Source organism: Mytilus californianus, unplaced genomic scaffold, assembly GCF_021869535.1.
Source record: "Mytilus californianus isolate M0D057914Y unplaced genomic scaffold, xbMytCali1.0.p SCAF_11, whole genome shotgun sequence".
Taxonomy (NCBI): domain Eukaryota; kingdom Metazoa; phylum Mollusca; class Bivalvia; order Mytilida; family Mytilidae; genus Mytilus; species Mytilus californianus.
Window position 1 is genome coordinate 48,074,267 of NW_026262593.1, and position 23,276 is coordinate 48,097,542.

Sequence of the window (23,276 nt, forward strand, 5' to 3'; positions counted from 1 at the left end):
ATAATATAAGCTTGCTATCTTTCATGAGTATTTTCATTTAAAAATTGTATTAAATAATTAATACTTATATGAGAAACACTACAGGTGCTACATGTAAAGCTTTATCTGCTCTTATAGACCACTTGAGATCACACCTCCAGCTTTTGGTGGGTTCGTGTTGTGCAGTCTTTATTTTTCTTTGTTGTGTTTTGTTGCGCTTTGTAAATTTTACGGACGCTATCACGAGTTGGTTAACCGTTATGGAATATCCGTTTCACAGATGATGGCGGATATGTTTTTATGTCGTAACTACAATCCCGTCCCCTTTTCCCGAACGTGACCTACCGAATTAGACTTAATACCGGTTTTGAGCAACACGACGGGTGCTACATGAAGAGCAAGATCTGATTAAACTTCCGAAGCACCTGAGATCACCCCAAGTTTTTGGTGGGGTTCGTGTTGCTCAGTCTTTAGTTTTCTATGTTGTCTTTTGTGTACAATTGTTTGTCTGTTTGTCTTTTTCCTTTTTAGTCATGGCGTTGTCAGTTTATTTTCGACTTATGAGTTTGAATGTCCCTTTGGTATCTTTCGCCTCTCTTTTGTCTTTTGTTAGTTAATAAGACGCAAACATTTCGAAGAGTAATATAGAACATTCTATTACAAGCGAACAGTAAAGACTACTACATTATTTCATGGACTATATTGACAGATATTCATTACCTTTAAAATTCAAACCATACACAAAACAATGAAAATAACACTTTATTAATTTCATGCCCCCGAAGCGCTTTCCTGGATTTTCCTTCAATCAGGAAAGATCAAAGTCGGATATGTGAAAGCAAATGATGTATAAGAATCGAAACAGTTGAAGATATATATGACTAAAAAGGAACTAAAAGTAAAAATTAATCTAAGGTCAACTTTTCCTAAACGAATTGAAACCTTATTGTCTTGATAGTTTCTAAATTTATAAACGAACAATTTGAGAAATTGATGTATATACATTAAAAAGTACAATTTGTCCTCTAATGAATATTTGTCTTATTGGCAATCATACAACATCTCCTTATTTTTATATAGAAAACTCGAACTCATAATATGATGGGGCGATATCTGAAATACTTTTGTACTAACTATATTTGTATTTATGTTACGATCAGTTTATTCATTTCGAACAAACAAGGGGACATTTTGATACATGAATTTCACCCTCACCGCTTTTCATAATCCTGATGTGCAATTGAACTACCCTTTTTTACAGCATCAAAGAACTTTTATAGCCAATTTATAATCATGAACATTTTTTAATTTGATGTTTTTTATCAAATGAATATTCACAGATAAAAGAACGAAACAATTTGCAATATTTATAAATAAAAAATCATCAAAATACCAGGCTTATTATTCGGTTCGTCAGATCGACGCGTTTTTCAGTTTACATATCATTCATCAGTTGCGCTTGACAGTTTTAAGGTCAAATCAAATATCAATTTGAAGAATAAAACTGACGTCGTCTTGGATTTGAAAACTCATCAAAGATACCAGGCATAGGATTGTGCACACGCGCGTTTCCTCTATATAAGACCCATCAGTGACTTTCGATTTAACATTGTTGGAATATCAAATCAAATACAAAGTTAAAATGCATTTAAAACCGAAATGTTCGCAACATTGTGCCAAATAAGGATAAGGGTATGTACATTTGTATAAATACGCAGACATGTCAGGATAGCAAGAAAAGTCTAAAACACCAACGTGTGTATGAAAATGACATTAAGATGATAGCAAAAGTTATTATGATAGATTAATCTTTAATATGTTATAAAATATACCAGTGTCATAGATTAAGATTACAATACAAAATATTGACAAAAGTACTTAGATTTAAACTAATGATATTCCAAATTAACAGTTTTCGTATACATATACTTAGATCTTAATAACACATAGCGCTAACCTGATACCTATCAGCATAATACATTTAAGCATGATTAGACATAACCACTCAATTACAGGCTCTTGACTTGGGAAAGGCACATATAGAATTTGGCGGGATTAAACTAGTTTTCAGGCGCCAACCCTCCACTAACCAGGAAAAGTGGTGTAACAGTACAACATAAGAACAAATTATAAAAATCAGTTGAAAAAGGCTTAAAACATCCGATGGATACAAATAGAAATGCAACTAACAAAAACACAAAGAAGACGTGGACGGGTACTTGTACATCCCAACAACATAAAGACACCAAGTACAGATCTGAGAGTACGCGCATCTAAGACTAAATTATCAATTAGTACACATCCAACATCCTATGGATTTAGTGTAAAGACGTCATAAACAGTCAAAGAAAAACATGACCTTGTCAAATCAAGATTAAAAATGAACCTGCGCACGAAATCCAAACATTGCAAAACAGTATGTATCGACAGGGTAAGCGTGTCATAAATTTCTTCTTCATAAAAGTTACATGGAGTGAATCAACGATAAAATAGTGACTAGACAACTAAAGTTCATATTGGAATGTTAGAACGTAATACAAAATGTTTGTGTACTAATTAAATAATTTATTCAAAATTTGGATATAATGCATGATCAGTATTATCGATAAAATCAAACTAGAGGACATTGAGATATACAAATATAATCTGTTCAACATAAAATAACCAAGAAATGGTAATTTGATTTATTATAGGTTTTACAGCATCAATACATTGACATGTCAATTTCTAATTCATTGAATAATATTTAGATTTTGATATTCTTAAAAGTTCCATATAACATTTACCTTTTTACTAGTTCCATTTTAGTTAAAATCAAATTAACACACACAAACACACACACACACATCAACACACGCGTGAATAATTAAATTCTATTTTAATATAACTGGCCAAAGGATGATAAGAATAATGAAATATGATCAACCAGATCACACTCGTCTTACAGTAAAACTGTCATCTGCTTGTCACAATACGCAGTCATGTATGGTTACCAAGAAAAAGATAAAACACCAACGTTTGTCTGAAAACAACCATCCAGAGAATGACCAGAATTACAACGGTTTTTTTCTAATATGTTATCAACTTTACCAGAATCATGTATCATAATTATAATACACAATATGTTTTACTACCCATTATTGACAATTCCCATATCTACACATAATAACAATCTTCGGGTTATGTGTCTAAACGTTGAATAGGGACATATTGATGAATAAACAAAATCTATCGCAGTTGTGCTCTCAACAATTTAGTTCGTAAAAGATTTTAAAAAAAAAATTAAGGTATAAAAAAGACAATCATCCATGACGTTCATGACTTGAATGCGGTGTTAATCTTTTTGGCAAAAAACATGACAATCTGCCCCGTGTTCTCTCAACATCGCCACTATAGACTGATGCCCATTATATTCTGCAATGTTCGATGACGATTTCCCATCCAGTCGTCGGATGTTGACATCTGCCCCCTTATCTAACAATAAACGCACAATATCTGAATGTCCTAATTCACAGGCAAAAAATAACGGAGTTGTTCCATCTTCTTTAGTGAAGTCGACATAGGCATGTAAATTCAAAAGACACTCTGCAATGTTTCTGTGACCCATTAAACACGCGATATGTAATGGCGACGAATCTATCATAGCATCTAAGCAGTAGTCTCCTGACATATTACTGACATACTCCTTTACTTTTGGTGAAGCGTTCTTGACAAAAAAAGTTTGAATTTCCTCCTGTACATCATTTAATGTTCTTTGTGGATTTTTTGGCAGTGCATCCATTATTTGTTGCCTATTTTTAAAACCTGTTTGCAAAGAGGCGTTATTTTCAAGCAGTAACCTAGTTGTATGAAGATGACCATGTCCTATTGCAAAACACAATGCACTAGCACCATTAAAAGCTTGGATATTAACGTCTGCTTTAGCGCTTATTAACAGAGATGAGATTTCCGGGAAATTTTGAAAACAAGCAATGACAAGAGGCGTATAGCCATTTGCATCACGTGCATTAGCATCAATATTTACATTCTTTGCCATCAATAATAGGGTAACAACATCAGTGTGACGAAAAAGGCATGCAATGTGCAGGGGATTGTATCCACTTTTGCTAATTTGATCAACGTTTGGGCTTTTCTGTAATAATAATTTTACAATAGCTGTACAACCTTTACGACATGCAATGAATAGTGGAGATATTCCATGGCCATCACATATATCGACGTCAATGTCAGTTTTTAGTAGTTTCTCTACGACAAAATTGTGGTTATTCTGACATGCCATGTATAATGCAGTTACGTTTTTTTCATTAAAAAGATTAACATCTGGATCGTGCTTTAATAACATGGTCACAATGTCTGAGTAACCATAATATGATGCCATAATGAGTGCAGTAACACCATCATCTCTACTTTGATTAACATTGACTTCATTTTTTAGAAGCCACTGAAGTATATCATCATAGCCTTGAAAGCAAACGTCTATAATTGGATAGTTACCGGAACAACTATCCCCTTTTGGAAACATTGTATCCATTGTGTTGGCCAATTTTTCCTGGTCGGTCTTATCAAGTCGTTCTAAATACTGTAAGAATTTTTCTCTGAAGAGTTTATCTTTCAAATTAATGTTATAAAACACAATACTTACTCTACCTTCAAACCAGTCTTTGATAAGTCTGTCCAAATATACATTTAATAAGTGATATGGTATCTCTGTAATGAATTTTATACCACAATCAATGTTTTCGGCTGACTTTTGCCATATAAAGCGTTCGCGTATTAAATAGCTATCGCCATGCTCAATTAAACATTGAAGCATTTTCTGACCGAAGAAATAGACTATACAGTCAAACAACATGTCATGTAATACGGTGTACGTTTCATTTTGTTTGCATACATATGTTCCCTCGAGGGTTCGTAATTCTTCTCCTATCAACTCCTTAGATGTACCTCTGTCTAATCTACAAGCTCCATATACATCTTGTAACATTGTTTCTTCGTAATCTGCACGTTTACTTTGAAACCACTTGTCTTCAATTTTGTTATTGAAAAGTACACATAAGGCAAGCCCACATAGCCTATATTTCCCTTCAATTTTGGATGCACTTAAACTATCTAATTCAGTTTGAAAAATTTCAAAAGGGTGTTTGAAAAAATTAACTGCATCCACGCTTTCAGATTCACGATATAATGAACACAACAAAGGAAAAAATTCACATTTTTGTGATTCCATACTTAACACCTGTGTACTAATATTATATCTATTTATCATCTGCTTTTTTTCTCTTTTTCGTAATTTTGTTTTCGTTACATTACACTCACAGTTCTTAAAAGGAGACAGAAGTTTAAATTTTTCATCTAAAAAGACTTGCAATCTACATGCAGCAATAATTTTACAAGATTTGTCTGAAAGAATTGTCTTTATCACCGGTGACAGTTGTTGCCAATTATCAACATCTCCCTGTTTGGCAGTGTATGTACCACACAGATCATCTACTATAAAAACTGACCTTTTACCATGTTGATAGAACGTTCTTATGTCTTCTGGTGCCACTACTGGAATTATTCTGTAGCCGTTTCTCTCGAGCATGAGAGCTATATGTCGGGCGATTGATGTTTTTCCAACCCCGGGACCTCCTGTCAAAACAACACAACTGCTTACCTCCACTCGTTGAAACACATATTCACTTCTTTCTGTTTTGACAAATAATTTTGTATCTTTACTTTTCCATTCCTCGATCTGTACTGTTATTAGATCTGTAATATGTACGGGGATTTCAAAAGATATTAATACTGGTTCTCTGTAACTATTTAAACTTTTATATAGGGAGTGTGGCACGCATGGTCATGGATTTTCTTCAAACTTCTCACACTTACTAGTCTTGATGAAACAAACAAAAAATGGCAAAATTTTGGTTGCTAAGCATATCGGTTGCCATAGCAACCGATGACCAGTTTTACCTCTTCTGGATATCTATGATTTTAAGCTGAAAATGGCTATTTTCAACATAATTTTTCATAATAAATGATTAAAAGAAAGAATATTTTTTTATGATTTTATCAAATATATGCATTTTATTAATGTAATTTAATAACTGATATTTTCATATTCATTTTCAATCATAATCACATATACCCCCCTTTTTATGTGGTTTGCATTAGGTAAAAAATACCCTTTTGAGGTCATTTTTGAATGCTCACCATAATTGTTTGCGGACACCTGAGTTAAAGTCAACCATCAATTCATAAATACCATAGTCTTATCTTATCAATGATGCGAAAAAGTAATGGGGAAGTATGTCTCATTTTTTTGTTACCATGGATACAAAATGCTTAGTTTTCATTTTTTCAGAAAAAAAAAAAATTTGAAAATTTTTGAAAAAAATGTTTTAAAACCTAATTCTGCAGTCAGAAAAAAATAAATAAATATACAATTTGTAGAAATGATTGTAATCATCAAAATTTGAAACATATTTATACATAACGGTATTATAGTTTTAACTGTGTTGCTATGGAAACAATTTCATGATGATACACAAGTTTAAAACAATTTTGAAAAAGTTTCAGTTAGTTTCTTAAATGTGCACAAAAGTAGGTAAACGAAAACACTTATTAAGTTTCACTGTATACACACATGTGTATATATAAATAATTTTGCTGGTATAGTATATCGATAATGGTGTTACCACTTGAATGAAACAAATACAATTTCTCTAATCTGGATAAAAGTGCTGATTATGAAGAAATTTCAGTCTGTTTTCATGATCATGAAAAATGTACAAGAAAAACAATGACTAAATCTAGAAAAAACAAATAAAATCATTTAAAAAATCATATATTCAATTATGCAATATTTGCCTTTGAATGTGTTGCCATGGAAACAAACAGTCCATTTGCAAAAATACTGATAAGTGCTAATTTTTACAAATTCGTTTAATGAACTTCGATACATATAGCAAAGAGTGTATACAATTTTGTAAAAAAGAAATGATCGATTAGTTGTAGTTTGCTTTATGTCCAGTGTCAAACATCTCATGCATATTTCAGAAGAGAACAAAACCAATAAATTTAATAGGAACATTGTAGGTCCTGTGCTAGTCTACTGACCAAAAATTAATAAAAGTCAATAATTTGAAACAATTCAACTCAATAAAAAATAGAACCAAAAGAGTCAGACATTGATCCTCTAAATAAATGATAATTGACCATCAAACCTTTCTATAAAGGAAAAAATACCTTTGATATGAGCTGTTTATTTTTCTTATTCATTCTTAAACTCAATGTTGAAATGGCAAAGCATGTATACATGTAGCTATACGTTTTGAATAATATTGTTTAATTGGATGATGAGTATCTTCATGAAGATCATTTTTATAAAAGTTATAAAAAATAAAAAAAAATAAAAAAGGTCCTTCAATAGGTGTAAGCTGGGATGAAGGCAGACAATTTGAAATATCACTAGAAATTGGGATCAATTGGACAAGGACAGACATTTCAATAGATCAACTAGGGAGCCCCTAAAAAAAAGGGCGTAACAAGCAAGGGCGGGTACGGTCGGCCGTCTACCCGATGGTCCCTGCTATTCATCCGACACATTTCTTGTTTGACATTCTGGCCGGGGAGAAATTTTCGAGATTTTCCAAAAAGTTCCGTTTCCCTAAGAGGACCCACGGAAAATCGGTCAGCGGGTGACTGCTGGTCTTACAACGAGCAGCAGGGGGAAAATATACCATATAGACAATTGTCATACCAGGGGTACCACTGACTGCCTTAAGAGATGCCCGCTACATTCATGCTTTAGTGATTACATATGTAATCAACCAAATGTTTCCAATGAAAGGAAGGGGCGGGCCCTCATGGCCCCCTGGATCCGCCTTTGGTAGCACTATATTTACATTAGTAAAAGGCATTGGATTAATAAAATTTGAGAAAATAACAGTAATCTTAATGGATTTTAAGCAGCAAATTAAAAAATATTGGCAATATGATAACTCTTTACACAGGGTAACTTTAAAAAAATTATATGCATGTACATATACTTTGATTTCCACTGAAAGCCCATTACAGAAAGATGTTTCTCAAAAGTAGTATATAATTGTCTTTCTTTAAACAACAAAAATTTAGATTTTACTTTGAAGCAGAAGTCTATGTTTATAACATATTGTACATATGACTTTTTGTCCGCGACTTTTTGTCTGTGACTTTTTGTCTGTGACTTTCTGTCCTACATTCTGACCATTGTCATGACCAGGAAAAATGACTTTATACCTATTTAAATGTAATAGGCTTTGCATCAAATTTATAGAAACACTTAGATTGAACCATTAATTTTATCAAATAAGAAAATATAAAATGCTTTACAAACTTTCGGGAACATTTAAAACTAAGACAAGGCTCTGGTAACCCTCAAGTTAAGTCCGCGAATATGTTTACTTATATTTTATGAAAATATTTAAACTACAAAGATATTGTGCATGCAGGGGCTCGGGCATACCTCAAGTAGTCTGCGAAATGTGTATTTGTTTTTATGAAAATATTAAAAACTGCCAAGATATCCTGCACAAGGCTCGCGCATGCCTTAAGTAGTACGTGGAAATAACTATTTACTGTTAGAAAATATTATAAAACAAACTCTATTGGATTTATTAACTTACATGTATGTATGGCCTACTTCAATCACACCTTTTGAGTTACTTTATATTTGTGATCAAACGTATCAAATTAAAACCGGTAATATACAACATAATTTACAACACAGTTAAATACAATATACTACTCAATACCATAAAAATTTAAATAATTCGGTGCTCGTCATAGTACCCTAAACTGTTTTTCCCAGTTTTTTACCATTCAATCTTAATTCTATTTTTTTTTTAAATTTAACGAAAATTCAATAAGATATAAATAAGTATTAGGTAGTACAACAACCAGGACACAGTCAACGTTGGTCAGGTCAAGTTTTTTTTTACCAAAAACATATATTTTTCCTGTTTTTTTTTAATAATATAAAATAACAGAAATTTTCATCGGTCAGGTCATTGCTATTGTTGGTCAGGTTATTGTCAACGTTAGAAAGGTCACGTTATCTGAATATTTTATTTTTTTTCTATATTTTTTTATTAATTTATATATTAAATGATTAAACTTTATTATATTTCAAATTTAACATAAACCCTTTAAGAAATAAAAAAAGTTATTAGCATTTTCATTTGGTCCTGGCATTGTCAGTGTTGGTCAGGTCACGTTTAATGAAGATTTAAAAAAGTTTTCTATATTTTTTTTTCTTATATTTATGTATTGAATGGTCTAAATTTATAACAATTCAAATTTGACATAAATCCTTTGAGAAATAAAAGAGTTATTAGCGTTTTCGTTTTGGTCCAGTCATTAGTGTAACCCATCAAAGGGAGATAATTCGTATTGTGTGGAAAATTGCACAATAATCATTTTTTAGAAATTAATTTCGCATGTTTCTAGGTAGATTCCCCATAACTTTTTTTGAATTTTGACTAAAACAAGAATGAAATTAATTGTTTTTGTGTTTCTTTTTAATAGATGTAGCCGCATAATTTCACAACACTACACCAAATATTGTATTTTTCTCAAAAATCCCAACTTTCTCTGCTGTTACCATGGTAACCAACCAATATATATATCGGTTGACATTATTTTTCTGACTAGTCTAATAGGATCTACATATCAGCCAATTTTCAGAAAGATCGGTGACTATGTGTGCCGAAAAAGTTTAAGTGGTTACAGAGAATGAGTATTAACTATGATACGTTTTTTGTTTTGTTTTTTGTTTTTCATTCTATGCCTTAATATGCAACAATATTGCGCTGACTAACAATGTCCCTATGGTTCTGCAATATCAGCTATGATTCCTCAAAGACGCTTTAAGTGCTTAATTTTGCTAATGTTTTGCACCGACATGATCAAAACCTTAATTTTGAATTTAAATAAATGTTTGATTTTTTTTACAGTTGTAAAGTTGGTTAATCTGCAATAACAACAAATAAGATATTTTAAGAATTGATGAGCAAGATTCTAGTATTATTTAGACCGATTGTTTATACCAAAAGGAATTTGGTAAAGATAAACAATGACGGCACACAAAAAATGAATACAAAAATCTGAAAATCTGGGTGAGCTTTAAATAATTGATCACAATGGTATAAAAAAGAAATTCTAAAGTAAAAATGGGGCAAACTTTATTGAAGATGCTTATAATAAAAAAAATTGTGAATGGTAACAATTTAATTCTAACAATCAAATAAAGGTATTTTGATATTCATAATTCCTACAAAAATAACGCAGCTATAAATTGATGCATCATTTTTGTCGTGTTTTTTTCTTCATTGTAAAGAAAGTAAGTACGGTTATTGGGATGGCTTGTCCTAATAATATATAATTATTGGATTCCAATTGTTCTCTATAATTAGTTATCAAAGGTACCAGGATTATAATTTAATACGCCAGACGCGCGTTTCGTCTGCATAAGGCTCATCAGTGACGCTCAGATCAAAATAGTAATAAAGCCAAACAAGTACAAAGTTGAAGAGCATTGAGGACCCAAAATTCCAAAAAGTTGTGCCAAATACAGCTAAGGTAATTTATGCCTGGGATAAGAAAATCTTTAATTTTTCGAAAAATTCAAAATTTTGTGAACAGGAAATTTATAAAAATGACCAAATAATTGATGGTCATGTTAACACCGAAGTGCTGACTACTGGGCTGGTGATACCCTCGGGGACGAAACGTCCACCAGCAGTAGCATCGACCCAGTGGTGTAAATAGTTATCAAAGGTACCAGGATTATAATTTAATACGCCAGACGTGCGTTTCGTCTACATAAGACTCATCAGTGATGCTCAGATCAAAATAGTTATAAAGCCAAACAAGTACAAAGTTGAAGAGCATTGAGGACCCAAAATTCCAAAAAATTGTGCCAAATACAGCTAAGGTAATCTATGCCTGGGATAAGAAAATCTTTAGTTTTTCGAAAAATTCAAAATTTTGTAAACAGGAAATTCATAAAAATGACCATATAATTGATATCCATGTCAACACCGAAGTGCTGATTACTGGGCTGGTGATGCCCTGGGGGACGAAACGTAGAAGACAGAATAGTTGTTATATATTTGCAATCCAGAGTTTAATATAAAAATAGGGATATGTGGTATGATTGCTAATGAGACAACTATCCACCAAAGTTCAAATGAAGTGGATGTAAGCAACTATAGGCAACCGTAGGCCTTCAACATGACTCGAAAAAATGACTCGACATGAAAAATGACTCGACATGAAAAATATGAAACAATTCAATTGAGAAAACAACGGCCTAATTTAAAACAAAACAATTTACGAAAAACAAATATGACAGACATGAACCAACGATAACCACTGAACTACAGGTTTCTGACTTGGGACAAACACATAAAGAATGTGGCGGGTTAAACATGTTTGTGAGCGCTCAACCCTCCCCTAACCCGGGACAGTGTTGTAACAGTACAACATCAAAACAATCTATAAAAATCAGTTAAAAAAGGCTTAACTCATCAGATGGACACAAATAGAAATACATCTAACAAAAACACAGAGTGAACGTGGACGGGTACATCGTCACAACAAAAAGACTCTAAGAACAGATCTGAGAGTACTCGCAGTTACTGACAGCTAGTTCAAAGCCAATAAAAACTGATAAAAAAAATCAAGTATCTAAGGCTTAAAAATCAATCAGTGCACATCCAACAGTCAATGAATTTAGTATAAAGACGTCATCAACAGTCAGAGAAAAACATGACCTTGTGCAATGCCAAACTATAGGTATCGACAGATTGTAGTACCGTGAAAGTGCATATGCGCAATATTTAGTATGGTCTTAATTTACTGATAACAAAAACAATATTTATACCAATAAGAACAATATTCAAAGATTTAATTACAGTGTTGAATAGATAACCTTTTAGAATAAGTTTATCTTTTGGAAACAAAGACGGTAAATAGTTATTTGCATTAAGATCTGATGGCTTGGAATGTCATTGATAATGTTTAAACGTTTTTTTTGTAATAACTTGATACATTCATATGAGTTTCCTAAAGTATGTGACTAAATGATTGAATTCAGACTTTTTTTATGTCAAAATTATTGCTACCTCTTTTGTTCTTTGTAATGGGATCGTTCAGTTCACCCTCCAGGTAACTCAATCTATCTGTTACTTCCACAAGTTTGTTTTCAACAGCTGCAAGTTTTAGTTCCGTTTGTATGTGTCTAAGACTGTCATCGCTCTCATCTGTGTTGAATTCTTTGTCTTCCAATTTTACGCACTCTTCTCTAAATACTTCCCCTCCCATTCGAATTATTGCCTATTGTGATAGACAGAATAGTATATCATGTAAAAGGGATGTACAGTTTTTTAACCAAACTAATATTATAACCTGTAGAAAAAGTGTAGTCAAGTTTAAACAAGGAATGAAAACCATGTGATAATCATTATAAATCTGGTATGAGCAAGAAACATCACTAGTACCAAATCTCAAGCTAAGATTGCTGCTAGAAATCAGTCCGCAAAGTTATATGGTCACTACCTCGACTTTGTTAATTGTTAAGGAATGACCATACCTTAGAAATGAAAATTTCTCTGAAAAGTTCTTAAATTGTATGTTTTTTTCAACTGTATAGCTTTATATTTTTTTATAAACCCCAATTTCGTTAAATATGTCTCCCGTAATTTTGGCCATATCCATGCGGTCCATTGGGATAAAAATTGTCCATTAAATGTTTTTAACATGTAACCCCGTTGACTACAATAGATATATTTACTCTCGATAAACAGTCTCGAGCGGGTAATCATTGTTATTAACGGATTGGTTTTAAAGTATTTCTATTTAAGTCTTTATTTTTCAAATGAAGAAGGAATGAGAAAGAATTTGTTAACTAGATGAATGGAACATGTAAACATGCAGTATATCAAGTATAACAAATTAAATAAAGACAACAGTAGTAAACCGATGTCAAAATCTTCCCATAAATCGATCAGAAAATCAAACCAAGGCAAAACACAAAAACAGAGAGAATTTGCTTAAACTTTAAAAGGAGCAAGATAGGATAAGCGTCTGCTACAATACATTTAATCACTCGCCAAGCGAACCTGTCTCATTAAAGGGACAGTAGCTACGAGTTTGACAGTATAAGTTGAAAATCGCTAAAGTTATTTTTCAGACAATTCGAGAAAAGAAATATTGAAAGAAAACAATTCGCTTTCAGCAGTTAGTAAAATTTATTTTTGTCAAAATAAACTTTAAAAAATGTGATACATTATTGCAAGACAATAAATCAAGCTCATTTGCATCTGTATTCATGCGAATTTTTTTCCATAAACGATGATTGCTTGCGTATGTGCTCAACATGTTTTATAATTGAAAAGAATGTCAGTTGACATGGGAAACAAGCGAATCAATTTCGTTATGATTTTTGGACAAATCATTCAAGTTTCAAGTAAACCGGTGATGTGATATATACATGCTTATTTAATGTGTTTTTATTAATAATATAGAATGAAACAGAATAATACAGAATAAGGACAGTCGCCATTGTACTATTGTAAATGTATTTGTAATTCTGGTTGAATGTTGTTTTATGTCTTATCGTTTGTGGTTTTAATTCTATTTTTCTTTTTTTTTTATGTATGTAAAAGTAAAGATATTAATCACCTAGTTCATTTATAAGATATTTAGATTAAACGCAACTATATGCACAGGATTCAGTTGTTTTTTTCACAGTTTGATTTAGAAGAAAAACCATAGTTATAAAATACAAATAATTACACCATTACTAAAACAATTCTATATAAATATTCTTGTAATGGTTAGAAAATAAATCAAATAACGCCATTACAAAATTAATCCCAATTTCATATTGTATTTTCAGAAATTTACCTGAGACGTCACTTTTTGTGGCGTTGAAACATTCGTGTGACGCACAGTTCATTATTCTATCGTGCTGTATTTGTGTTCTGTCGTAAATTAATTTTAGGTGTTCGTTGTTATTTTGTGGTTTACATGTTGAAATGGACTAATATATTATATTATTTATGTATTTCTCTGTCCTGAATATTCTTGCATTTATTTGTATTTTATTCCTGTCACGTAATGTTGTCATTTTAGCGGTATTTTTAACATTGCTATATAAGTGGGAGGTTTGGCTAGCCATAAAACCAGGTTTAACCCATCATTTTTTCTTAAAATGTCCTGTACCAAGTCAGGAATATGGCAATTGTTATCACATAGTCCGTATTTTAGTATGTTGGCGTTTGTTTTTGTAGCAGTTCAGTGTTTCTGTTGTTCCGTTTTGTTTCCTCTTATAGTTGATGTGTTTCCTTCAGTTTTAGTTTGTGACCCCGATTTGTTTCATTTAAATCGATTTATGACTATTGAACAGCGGTATACTACTATTGTCTTTATTTATTGATATTTATCTGTTAATTATATTTCGGGGTCCCATGCAATCGTCAATTTTCGGATGTTATGTCAATGGTTAATTTGATGGCGTAAATTCACGAAATACTGATGCTTTACAACGATTACTTGTTGAGTGTTTCATATGGAATTTTGTAATTCTGATATACGTTTTCGGGTGTTATAATTCCTACCTGAGAGTTTAAGTCAATTCGGAGGACACGAATTTGTTTGATAATGTCCCTTTAAAGTACACAGACGATTTTCATGTTTGTCCAATCAGGTTTTAAACATGTGTGTAAGTAAATATTTACTATCCGCAGGTAAGTGTTACTCATAAACAATCCAATCAGATAAGACCTAGTAGGAATCTGGACATGATCTGTGGAAATTGTTGTATGCGTCATGTGACATAATATTGTTACCTGTGTTATATCATCCCAATATTTACTGAAATCTGTATCATTTATTGTTGCATCTTGAACATGCGCAATTCTATTTCTGTAGAAATTTATCCTTGTTAAATCGTCGCTAAGACTTGTTAGGGACAACTGTGGAAGTGTGTTGCCAATCTGTATTTCCGTTAGGTTTCTGATCAAACACATCATCAAAGTTATGTCAAAATTTTTGGAAGAAGCTTCACCTGGAGATAACAAGTATATTTAAATTACAATGTCCTTCACAATTTCAAAGTCAATCGTGTTTGATCGGCATTCTATCTACGCATACTATTGAATTTAAGGCGTATTCACATTTGAGTACATATAGAGATTGAACGTTATGCATTCATTTGAGTACAAACTATAAATGGTATCATGCTTGAGCGCACTTTTTGTAAGTGAATACATATTTCATTGTCAACGTGACAAATGGATCGGACAAAAATGATACAATTTTTACTTTGTCGTTTCTTTTACACTACACAAATTTCATCTTTTAATGACCAGTGTCCAATGTTTATTTTGTTTTAAAAAACGACATAAAACAATTCCGAGGTTGTATTGTAGATAAATGCACAGCAAACAATATATGTATTTTGTTATCTTCTGACTTTTTTGTACAGTAGATTTCTGGTCTCAATTTTCAAAACGAGATTTTCCAATGATCTTTCTAACAATGATACTTAAATGAATTTAAAAACATAAAAGATAAAGCCATTATTTGGCCCATTGCTAATTGTGGTAATCCGTTTCTTATATCTAAATACTAATTACAAGATCTCAAAATAAGATTATTTGTCATTGTTTTAAGTTTTGCATAACAAAACATGCAGTTTAAAGTTCTTAAACATATATGTAAGGCCGATTCAGCATAATTAAGAAGCTGATATCTGACAGACGAATATCTTGTAAACATTTGCAGGATAGTCTATGAAAGATTAACTATCCTTTTTTTCATTTACGTATTCCTGGTACCGAAAATTAGCCTAATCATATTTTACTCTTTTTGCTTAACAATTTCAGGCTCCTTGTCAACTATCGGTAAATTTAGAAAACATTACAAGAAATAACTTATTATTTTATTGTACATTTAGTACATTTGTTTTAATTTTTGTGGTTAAATGTTTCAATATCGAAACATAAAACAAGACATGGAAAGTAGGATTTATTTTTCTTACCTTTTTCCTTTGGAGGAAACAATAGTCCCCATTGATCTTGGCTTATCCTGTTCTTTTGTAGCAGGTCTTTTAGCTTTACACCATGTTTGTTAAGGGTTTTTTGCAAGCATTTAGGGTGAAGTTCGAAGTCAAATTTCACACGAACAGCTCTTTGGGATATTCTGAGAACTAAAAGTGCTATTTTGATATAATTCGACACTGATTCAGGGATCGAAGTCATCATTATTTAGGATGCGTTACTGTGTGTTACTAATAGATTGATCCACCATGTTCTGATGTCTCCATTGGTTGAATAATGCATTTGTTTTGTTCCTAAAAGTAAATTACAATACAAATGTATTTCAATGAAATAAAAAATGTCATTGTCCAGAGTGCAGAGTGCATGAGGGATATATATTCCTTGCATTCAAAGGGTATCCAAAAGTTCTTTACAACAAATTATATTAATATTCATATTTTCATGTCAGAACCGAAGTACCGGCTACTGGGCTGGTAATAATCCCCTGGGACCAAAAGTCCGCCAGCAAAGGTATAACCCCAGTTGTTATAATAATATTAACGATACCAATGTTACTGCACCAAAAAAAAACAACAAAGATACCAGGATTAAAGATGTGTACGCCGTGCAGACTTTTGTTTCGTCTACAAAAAGACTCATCAATGAAGCTCTAATCACATATTTTTCAGAAGAAAGGAAAGAATGCATAGATCGAAAATACCTTACCACACATTAACATCCTAAAATTTAAAACAGTTATGAATTTTTCAAAACAATCAAAACTCTAAATATTGTGTAAGTTCATTAGAATCACATAAAAAAATGGATTCTCTCTGATAAAAAGTAAGCATTAAAACATATGAATTCTTTTCTTCTCTAAGAATACTTGACCTGCTGCTACCTCATCAAATGTATCATATGTCTTATACTATTAATTATATGTGTCTCTGTGTTTCTGTATACCATTGTATCAACAAAGGTTTTTTTCAGAATAAAATATATAATCAAAAAAGTTAAAAAGGCCAAATAAAGTACCAATTTGAACTACATTGAGGACTTCAATATTCCTAACGATGTTGCCATTTACGGCTAAGGTAATCTATTCCTGGTATAGAAAATCTTTAGTATTTCGAAAAATTCTAAGTTTTGTAAAGAGTTAATTTACAATTATGACCATATCAGTGATAATTCATGTCAACACAGAAGTGCTGACTACTAGGCTGGTGCCCATTTCCACAATTTTTCAAATTTTATGTATAGTGTTTATATAATAACAACTACACAAGATAGTTTTGCTTGTCTTATAATTATCTTTGTTCAGTTTCAAACCACTCAAAGTAATTCTATAATATACCAAGACAAACTGACCAATTTAACATATAAACACCTTCGAAATGCAATTCAGCAGTTCAAGGTGTTGATAATCAAATCTTAATATGCCTTTCCAATTGATATAGCATATGTGCATTTAGAAAACTATATCTGGTTAGGTGTGCCATATATATGTTAGATATGCAAAAGTATTTAACGTATTTAAGAAATACCACCAAAAAATTGCAAAACACCACTGCCAGTGTATAGGAGAAATGACACTGCAATTTTACAAAATCCTTTATTCTTCTAATGAAGAGGAAATATTTATCAATATCAAAGTACATGCAGCATTATTTAAAAAAATCTACTGACTGGCCTTGTAAATACTAAAAGAGATCTGCAATCCGACATCAATAACATCGACGCAACATATAAAATATGCCCAGATCCTTTGGTGCACTATACGCTTTTGAATGTTGCTTTTTCAGTGGTAAACGGCTAGATCAACAGCTTGAGGACAACCGGCATAATGGGGAACTATTTCCCAAATGAGTAACAATCCCTCATTTGAGTAATCATCTGATAACGCAAAAAAATTATTAACTGGGTCTTTTTACTTAAAAAGGCACAAATTTATAGAAAATGGAACAACTTCTTCCTAGTAACTGTATTTTTATTTTGGGTTTTTAAAAAGTAGCCTTGAAAATTGTTATTTTATCCAAGTTTTCATAGGCTTGTAACTTCTCAGTAAATTAGGTAAGGGCTATTCATCTTTTGAAAAATTTGCTGCATTTTTTGTGAATGTGTGCCATTTTAAGTAAAAAGACTCGGTTAAAAAAATGTAGTTTTTAGCACTATCAAATGATAACTCAAATGTGGGATTGTTACTCATTTTGGGGAATAGTTACTCATTTGGTGGGTTGTCCCCAACCTGATCAACTATGTAACTGTGCCAACATGTCCTGGTCCCCTTCTTGCTACAAATGTCATAACAAAGCCGGCTATTCTGGCAATTAAAGAAACATGAACCTTATGAAGTCCATTGATACATTTAATTATACATACCTTGTCAGTTTGTGTGGTATTACCGTGGTCAATTTATCCAAAATAAGATATAATTCCGATCCATTGTAGAAGTTGAAGAAACCGATTTGTTTGTATCAACCAGTTCTTCCTGGTTTATTATCGTGTTAAAAAGTACAGTCTCTTAGTCGTAATAGATGACCAACTGCGCTTACAAATCAAAATATGGAGGTAACTAAAGGTACAAAAATTAATTGGGTGGAAACATATTGTCTAATAACTGATCATTCGTATCAAACGTTTGATATTCTAGCTTGACAATGAGTTGCCAATCTCAAAAAAAAAAGTCCCAACGCGTATAAAACGGAAACTTACAACACAGTAGTAATGTTTTAGACTTTTAAGAAATTATATATAGGTCATTTAAATTTAATCAATATAGTTTGTGACGTATATTTCAACACGTATTCGTCAGTTTATGGGTCTATGGAAAGAAAAACGCTTATTGTGTTGAGTAGTGATATTTTCTCATATGAAATTGTAAATATGCAGCGACTTCATGAGAAAACAAAGATATCATTCGAAGCAGATTAGCTTTTAGAGTATCTCATCAGTGTAAAGCAAAATTCTATCCGGATGAAATATCATCTGGGGGAAAAAATATTACAGAAGTTGTTGTTATTTTTTTATTCGGAGGAAAATATTTCACTGTGATATATAATCCATTGCCGTGAAATTCTATCTGGGAAGTTAAAATATTGAATAGTTAATAAAAAAAACTTAATCTTTGCAAATACTATGTACTAATAATAGTGTATTTGAATATAAGCTAAATTAGTAAATAAAAAACCAAATAAATGTATTATAATGGGAAATAATTTCGCAGATTATAATTGAAAATAATATCCTGAAATATTAAAGTAAATATCATTCTTTTAAAAGACAAATATCACGAAACATATGAAACAAAACCAGAAGTAATTTCACAGATCTTAATTGTAAAATAATATCATGATCAATTTAATATATAAAATAAGGTAAGTGAAATACAGGTAAAAGTGAGTTGTTTTCAGATCTCAGTACAAATAAAAAAATAAATAGAAATATATTTTTTTTAAATCATGTTTTAAGTCATCTTTTTATATAAATTGATATAAAAAATTAAGAATAAAGGAAAAATTTCACTATGAAATAGATTCTGGTCTCTGGAATATAATATCTGTAAAATATAAATGGCTCATAATATCCTCCCTTTGATTGATAAATTATGCAAATATGTTCTACCTTGGTGAAACATTTATAATTATGGTCAGGTATATATTGATTGCGAGTACCTTACATAGTAGACAGTGGGACTCTATTTCACAAGGTTCTGTAAAATATGGAACGGAAAATATATACTGTTAAATACTGTCCACAAAAGACAGATAGAATTTCACTCCTCTGGATAAAATCTATCTGTGAAATACCATGTCTGGAAAAAAAATTTCTGTGACAAATTATCCCCAGGATAAAATATCACAGAGGAAGAAATAATCCGTTACATTAGCACATACTTACAACTTCTCGTCCGATCAAATTGCTAGAATTTGCCTTCTAATTTTCATAGTACATACTTTTTCCGTGTACTAGGAAACTACGGATGAATGACCACAAGGGTAAGATTTCATTGTTTCGTAATCAAGATATTAAAACAAAAATTGCCACTGGCTATTTTGAAATAAAATGCTGTGTTTCAAATTAAATTAAATAGTTTGTAATATAGTTTTCACGTTGATTTTTTAAATATCCTGCTATTAAAATCTTTGGATCTAAAAAAAGTTTTTGACGATTGCAAATTTCTTTCATTTTTAAATAAAGAGTAATAAATATGGTTCTTTATACCTTGATTAGAGTACAACGCCATCTTAAAATTGTGATAATTTATCATCCATACAATAACTTTGTACACAAAAAAAAGTGTGTACTATCAAAACCTTGTGAAGGGAAATTAAGGCAACTTGATCTATTTCGTCATGAATTGATTGATTGATTGATTATTGGTTGCTTAATGTCCAGTGACAAATATGTCATGCAATTCAGGACGATGCCATGAATTGCAAAACCGTAATAATGTCTGAAGGGAATGTGCCACCTATATATATATTGACTCCTCAAAATTCAAGAGTCTATCCTAAATTGAGGTAAATTGTATGGCTTTCCAAATACCGTTTCGATTCCTAACATCACTGAAGAGACATTAATTGTCGAAATCCGGATATGGTATACAAAAACCTTTGCACCTTTTGTTTGCGGTATACCATCTTTTCCGCAAGTTTATTGTTTTCTGTTTAGTGTTAAATTTATAATTAAGATCCATTTATAACATCGTTGATCTGTTTATTTGGCAATCGCCATTGGCAGTCATCAGGGTTTAAGAACATTTGTTGTTCGACCTGTTAGTCAAATGCGTTTTGTTAAAATATACTTTTTCACTTTTTTGGTCTTTTGGAAAATGTTGTTTGTGCTGTATTTAGACCCCTCTAACAAGAAATTTGTTTTGCATGCACACGTATAAAAATTGCGGTTTTTATCCAACGCAATCATAGGTTTGAACGTTGTTTTCAATTTAGACTTGTTTATATTTTTTCGTTTGGGCTTGTATTATATTTGCCTTCGGGTTTATATGATCCGTTCATCCTATTTTGACTCCTCAAAATTCAAGAGTCTATCCTAATTCAGGTAAATTGTATGGCTTTCCAAATACCGTTTCGATTCCTAACATCACTGAAGAGACATTAATTGTCGAAATCCGGATATGGTGTACAAAAACCTTTGCACCTTTTGTTTGCGGTATACCATCTTTTCCGCAAGTTTATTGTTTTCTGTTTAGTGTTAAATTTATAATTTAGATCCATTTATAACATCGGTGATCCGTTTATTTGGCAATCGCCATTAGCAGTCATCAGGGTTTAAGAACATTTGTTGTTCGACCTGTTAGTCAAATGCGTTTTGTTAAAATATACTTTTTCACTTTTTTGGTCTTTTGGAAAATGTTGTTTGTGCTGTATTTAGACCCCTCTTACAAGAAATTTGTTTTGCATGCACACGTATAAAAATTGCGGTTTTTATCCAACGCAATCATAGGTTTGAACGTTGTTTTCAATTTAGACTTGTATATATATATATGTATATACATGTTCCTATACATCTTTAAGTTTTTACTTTGAAATAAAAAAAAAAACATAAACCCTAGTATCTTTGATCTATTGGTAGTTGCTTTCTAATGACTATCCTCAGACTATCTATGGGGACATACCAGGGGCGGATCTAGCCATTTTTAAAAGAGGGTTCCAACCCAGGAAAAAAGTGAGGGTCCAACCATATGTCCCCATTCAAAAGCATTGGTCGTCCAAAAATGGGGGTTTTCCAACCCCCGGCCCCTCCTCCCCCCCCCCACCTGGATCCGCCACTGCATACTATCTATATGTTTCAAATTTATTATAGCTTTAGTTGAACTGTGAAATTGAAAAATGTTTTCAAGACATGTAAAGCTTCCACTGCAATTTAATAATTGCCAGCTTTTGGTCAATTTATTTTGTCATTTTACCATGTAAAGAAGTACATAAAATTTAGAATGGAAATGGGGAATATGTCAACAACCCAACCAAAGAGCAGACAACAGCCGAAGGCCACCAATGGGTCTTCAACGCAGCGAAAAAATCCCGCACCCGGAGGTGGTCCTCAGCTGGCCCCTAAACAAAATTGTGTACTAGTTCAGTGAAAATGAACGTCACACTAAACTCCGAAACGTATAAATGAACTAAAATTAAAAAAACATACAAGACTAACAAAGGCCAAAGGATCCTGACTTGGGACAGGCGCAAAAATGCGGCGGGGTTAAACATGTTTTATGAGATCTCAACCCTCCCCCATACCTCTAGCCAATGTAGAATAAAGAAACACATAGCAATACGCACCATATCCAACTAAGTCAGACATCACGTGACTTTTGTGACGTATACTAGCCCTGATATTCAAACATATTTCTATCAAACAATGTTGGTCCGAACAGTTTAATTTTTGATTAAATTCTGTCACTGGAGAATCGTAAAAACATGTACTTTTTCTCGTTATTTCGCCGTTGACTCAATGCTAAATGTACCGATACCCATGTCTACTTGTATAACAAATAAAGAAATTCCGTTAATAAAAATAAAACTTTGCAACTCGATTAAGTATATTCAAACATATATCTTGCGAAAAATACTATTTAAAACAGTTTAATTTCTGGGCAATTTCGGTCAAAAATCCATTTGAAAAAGTGAATATTTCGGGATTTTTCAAAATGGCGGATGATGTATATGGAAATGTTGCATCAAATTGAGGATTTGTATAGTAAGACTTTCCTTGATTTAATTTTAATTTTCATGTAGAATCTCTGATGTTTCTGTTATTTTTTTTGGTGATATTTCGATATGATTGATTTCAAAATTTATTGATTAAAAAAATATCATTTTAAGTGTGACACGGGAACATTTTATTTTGACAGATATCCAGGATATACTGTTACCAGAAAATAGTTAACAATAAAATTTATAATAAAATTTTTTCTCTTCTTTTTTTAAAAGGTTTTTTTCCTGTTTTCTGTATAATTTATCTTTGTAAAGAAATATATTTATACATTCCTTTTAGAACAAAAAAATATTTACGTCCCAAGAGAGAAAAAAATCCCAACAATTATTATAGATAAATATTCCATACCTTCAAAATCCCATCACTTGACGAACAGGTGAACTCTGACTTTGGATGTAATGTTACATAACAATATATTGTCAGGTAGACGTGCAAACCAAAAGCAACCAGGTGACATTAAACATCCTGTGTATACATGTATTACCAGAGTTTAAATTT

The 23,276-nt window shown here is 31.8% G+C and overlaps 1 protein-coding gene across 1 annotated transcript; it reads right to left on the minus strand.

Moving 5' to 3' along the window:
• Positions 1-422: 422 nt before the first annotated feature.
• Positions 423-18,587, minus strand: LOC127720221 (uncharacterized). Its single transcript, XM_052226700.1, has 5 exons — positions 18,426-18,587; positions 16,049-16,360; positions 14,856-15,073; positions 12,129-12,339; positions 423-5,730 (listed from the first exon to the last, which is right to left on the minus strand). Exons 2-5 carry the CDS (start codon positions 16,269-16,271, stop codon positions 3,314-3,316), a joined length of 3,069 nt encoding a protein of 1,022 aa, XP_052082660.1. The 5' UTR covers positions 16,272-16,360; positions 18,426-18,587; the 3' UTR covers positions 423-3,313.
• Between the last annotated feature and the right edge of the window lie 4,689 nt (positions 18,588-23,276).

Bases quoted from the DNA above. Each gene is read 5' to 3' on its own strand.
- LOC127720221 (XM_052226700.1), bottom strand. From the start codon at position 16,271: ATGATGACTTCGATCCCTGAATCAGTGTCGAATTATATCAAAATAGCA. The intron at 12,340-14,855 runs GTAACAATATTA...CTATCACAATAG, and splicing joins ATTGGGATGATATAACACAG to GCAATAATTCGAATGGGAGG. The intron at 5,731-12,128 runs GTAGCAATAATT...TACATATTACAG, and splicing joins CATTACAAAGAACAAAAGAG to ATCTAATAACAGTACAGATC.